A 3,218-nucleotide genomic window follows, 5' to 3' on the forward strand; every position below is an offset into this window, starting at 1 on the left:
TTTGGAGTTAGGTGGATATTTATTTTTTTATTTTATTAATTTAGGTCTTTTTCCGTTTTTGTTCTATTTTTTTGGGGGAGTTGTCGTCCATTTTCGAGTTTAGCTAATATTGTAGCTACATGCTAGCTGTTTTGACTAACCTGTTTTTTTGTTTTGTTTTGTTTCTTAGGCTAATTTGAGATTTAGCTAATATTTTAGCTTGCCATCAGCTTCAGCTTTTTCAGCTATCAGCTTCAGTGAGTTCGGCTATAAATTTCAGCATCTTCAGCTATCAGCACTAGCATCTTCAGTGGCTAAATTCAGCTTACAGCATTCACACTAGCATTATCACAGGTAATGCTATTTATCTAGTTCATAATAAAGATATGGTTTTAAAAATATAGTTTTAGAGCGTTCAATAAATGTTTATCCTGTTCGGCCCGCGATGTAAGGTGTGTTTTGGATTTTGGCACCCGGTGCGAGTTTGACATCTCTGGATTAGAAGAACATTTTCCAGGTGTGTTCCTTAAACCTTTCTGTCTCCGTGTTGCAGCAGAGTTGATTCAGCTCATCAGCTGTTTGCTGAGCTCTGCAAAAACCAGGAAGATGACGCAGTGAACGATGACCTTTATGAGGAAGAAAATGTCCAAAAAAAAGTTGAGTTGAGCAGTGACGCTCCACTGAAGCAGGAAAAATGTGGAAGTAGCAGCTGACTGGAAAACTTGAATAAAAGGAATGCGGTTGAACCAGGTTTCTGTCAGGAAGGCGTTGTTGCTAAGTTGTCTGCTGGAAAATGAGGAACTGGAGTTTTGATAAAATTGTTTTGAAGCTGTTTTTCAACGTTTATGGGAATCTTATCATTTGTGAGATCTAATCTGATGAGTCTATTTTTAGAAGGTATTATATAGAGAGTGAGAAGGAAAACACTGAATATTTTGAGAGAGATTCTCTACCTTAGGTCTTCATTGAACACACTAAAACAAAATTTTTAAAACTTTGAAAATGTAACTTTTCAACATTATTATGAATAAAAATTTTAATAATCTTAAATAACTTTTGACATTTGAACAATGGAATTTCCCTGAGACATGTATTTCAGTTTTGTTAGTGGGTTTGAAATTGTATTTTTTTGTCTCATTCATTTTTAATGGTTTCTCCTGTAATGATGTCATCATTTTTTTTGGCCACCGGGGTGGGGTTGGGGGGGTGTCATTTTTAGGTGCGTGCAAATTTTGTTCAGTCTTTGAGGATGTGGTGGCGGCGTGATTCCAAAACTTTTTTTTTTTTTACAAAAAACAACTTTTTAAAATTTAGAATTCAGAATTGTACTATAATTTATCTTTCTATCTTTTACATTTTATTTTTGGTCAAAAAGCCATTTTTTAAAAATGAAAAATCACTATATTATAATTACCAAACTTGTGGAAAAGTGTAGAAGAGTAAAACAAAGACTCTGTGGGTTAATAACAGTTCAAACTTTATTAGCCATTCCTTGTGTACAATTGTTGACTCTGGTATTCCCTCACATCCTTTAAAAAATATTAATGTCTGTAAAGTAAACGATGGACTGTATGTACACATTCATGCGTGAAATCAGACACACAGAGCAGATCTGAGATCAGCAGCTCGTTTAATTTCTCTGCAGGCAGAAAGTTAGGTAGAAGTTAAAGGAGAAGTGCGGCTAGTAGACTGGAGGACGGCAGGTGTCTTATACATTTTTTTTATTTTTGAGGACTTCTAAAGGCGCTTTGAAAACAAAATACAACATACACATCAGGAACGAGCCTGGCAAGGCAAACAAACAGGAAGCTGGAGGTTGAAACTTGGATGCAGTTTTAGCTTCTTGTCCTCATGGCATCTGTATTCCACCGTGGAGACCGGGGGGGCGTGGTTCTGTCAGGAAACAACAAATCAGAAACAAAGACTAAACAATAAAAGTGTGACTTATGTTTAAAGACTCACTCTGATTGTCTTTTGATTGATTTTCAAAGCCGTTTTATGCCAAAACAACAAAAAAAGTTCTGTTTTCGAGGTCATAACTGTTGACATGTAGCAACCCCGCCCCCGTTCCCCTCTTTGTTGTTGAGAGCTCTTGTTTACAGCCTCTCCCGCTAGCTTACATCACCTCAACCTAACATTATAACAAAAATGGCCACCAATATCAGCACTGTCCAGCCGTACAAAAACAAAGGCAGTCATGGATCTACTCGTTTGCGAGAATAGGGGGGAGCAGGGAGCTTGTGGCTCCGCCCACTGTATTTTCTGCATCATAAATGTGATCTTTTTAATCTTGATATTTTTTTGTTCCTGACTTGAATAAAGAAAATCAGAAATGCAATTCTAAACTAAGATCTCTTTAATATGTCGTTAAAAAACATGATATTCCTCGGAATGGGTCTTTATGTCACTTTTTTAATACTTTTTTTTTTGTTTTTAGATCCCTGTTTCATAAAATACCATTTAATTACATTTTCGTTCCAAAAAAACTCATGTAAACTCTCCCAATTTTCATGCCAAAATTGCATCTTCAGCTTCTGACGTTAAATATTCTGCTTGATGTTTGATTCTGCTCATCTGCACATTGACTTAACATTAAAACTTGACCCTTCAGACGCACGAATCGCGTCCGGTGTCAACGCACCTTTATAAAAAATAAAATAAAAGTGAAAATATTGAAACTACCCTTAAATACAAAGCATACAAAAAGTATTCTATTTAAGTGTTCTACAAGTATACTTTGTCAATACAAAAAACCTAAGAAAAAATACGTAAAGTTTACTTTTTATATACTATCTGTAAATTGAATGTTCCAATTTAGCCAAAAGTATCCGGTTAGCATCTTTACCACACTACAGTACACGTTCAGGGTCTATACTATACTTGCTATACTTAATACTCAAGTAATAAAATAAATTCTGCTGTTTGCTAAGACATTAGGTGAGTCTGTCCTTTAGATTTCTATCTAGTTTCTACCTGGTGTCGGTCTTCTTCCACAGTTCCGAGGCAGAGCGTTTACATCGCAGCTGTAAGAGTAAAGAAAAACACATTTAATGCTGTTTGCTGTTTATAGTTGTTGCACTAACTGTACTTTGCCTTGTAATCTAGATCATTTATCCAGTTAAAAAGGTTGACAATTCTATCTAAAATAAACTCTTATTGTGAAAGGGCAAAGTGTCACAATAAGAGGCGGGTTTTACCATCTGCAGGAGGGGTGGAGTTGTCTGGTTGGTCCAGCTGGT

General features: G+C 35.8%; 1 protein-coding gene across 2 annotated transcripts in view; it reads right to left on the reverse strand.

Annotated features, from left to right (window-relative positions):
• Window positions 1-1,435: 1,435 nt before the first annotated feature.
• The window catches only part of LOC112162621 (serine-aspartate repeat-containing protein F), a 15,114-nt gene continuing 13,331 nt past the window's right edge, over window positions 1,436-3,218 (reverse strand). Inside the window, exons 29-31 of one of the 2 annotated variants that reach the window (XM_024298451.2) lie at window positions 3,177-3,218; window positions 2,953-3,002; window positions 1,436-1,872 (exon numbers count right to left, since the gene is read on the reverse strand). In XM_024298451.2, the coding sequence (XP_024154219.1) occupies window positions 2,992-3,002; window positions 3,177-3,218 (53 nt within the window). In that variant the 3' untranslated portion in view covers window positions 1,436-1,872; window positions 2,953-2,991. The remainder of the gene's footprint in view (window positions 1,873-2,952; window positions 3,003-3,176) is intronic. The other variant, XM_024298450.2, reaches the window with a different exon arrangement.

This window comes from Oryzias melastigma, linkage group LG11 (assembly GCF_002922805.2).
Source record: "Oryzias melastigma strain HK-1 linkage group LG11, ASM292280v2, whole genome shotgun sequence".
Taxonomy (NCBI): Eukaryota; Metazoa; Chordata; class Actinopteri; order Beloniformes; family Adrianichthyidae; genus Oryzias; species Oryzias melastigma.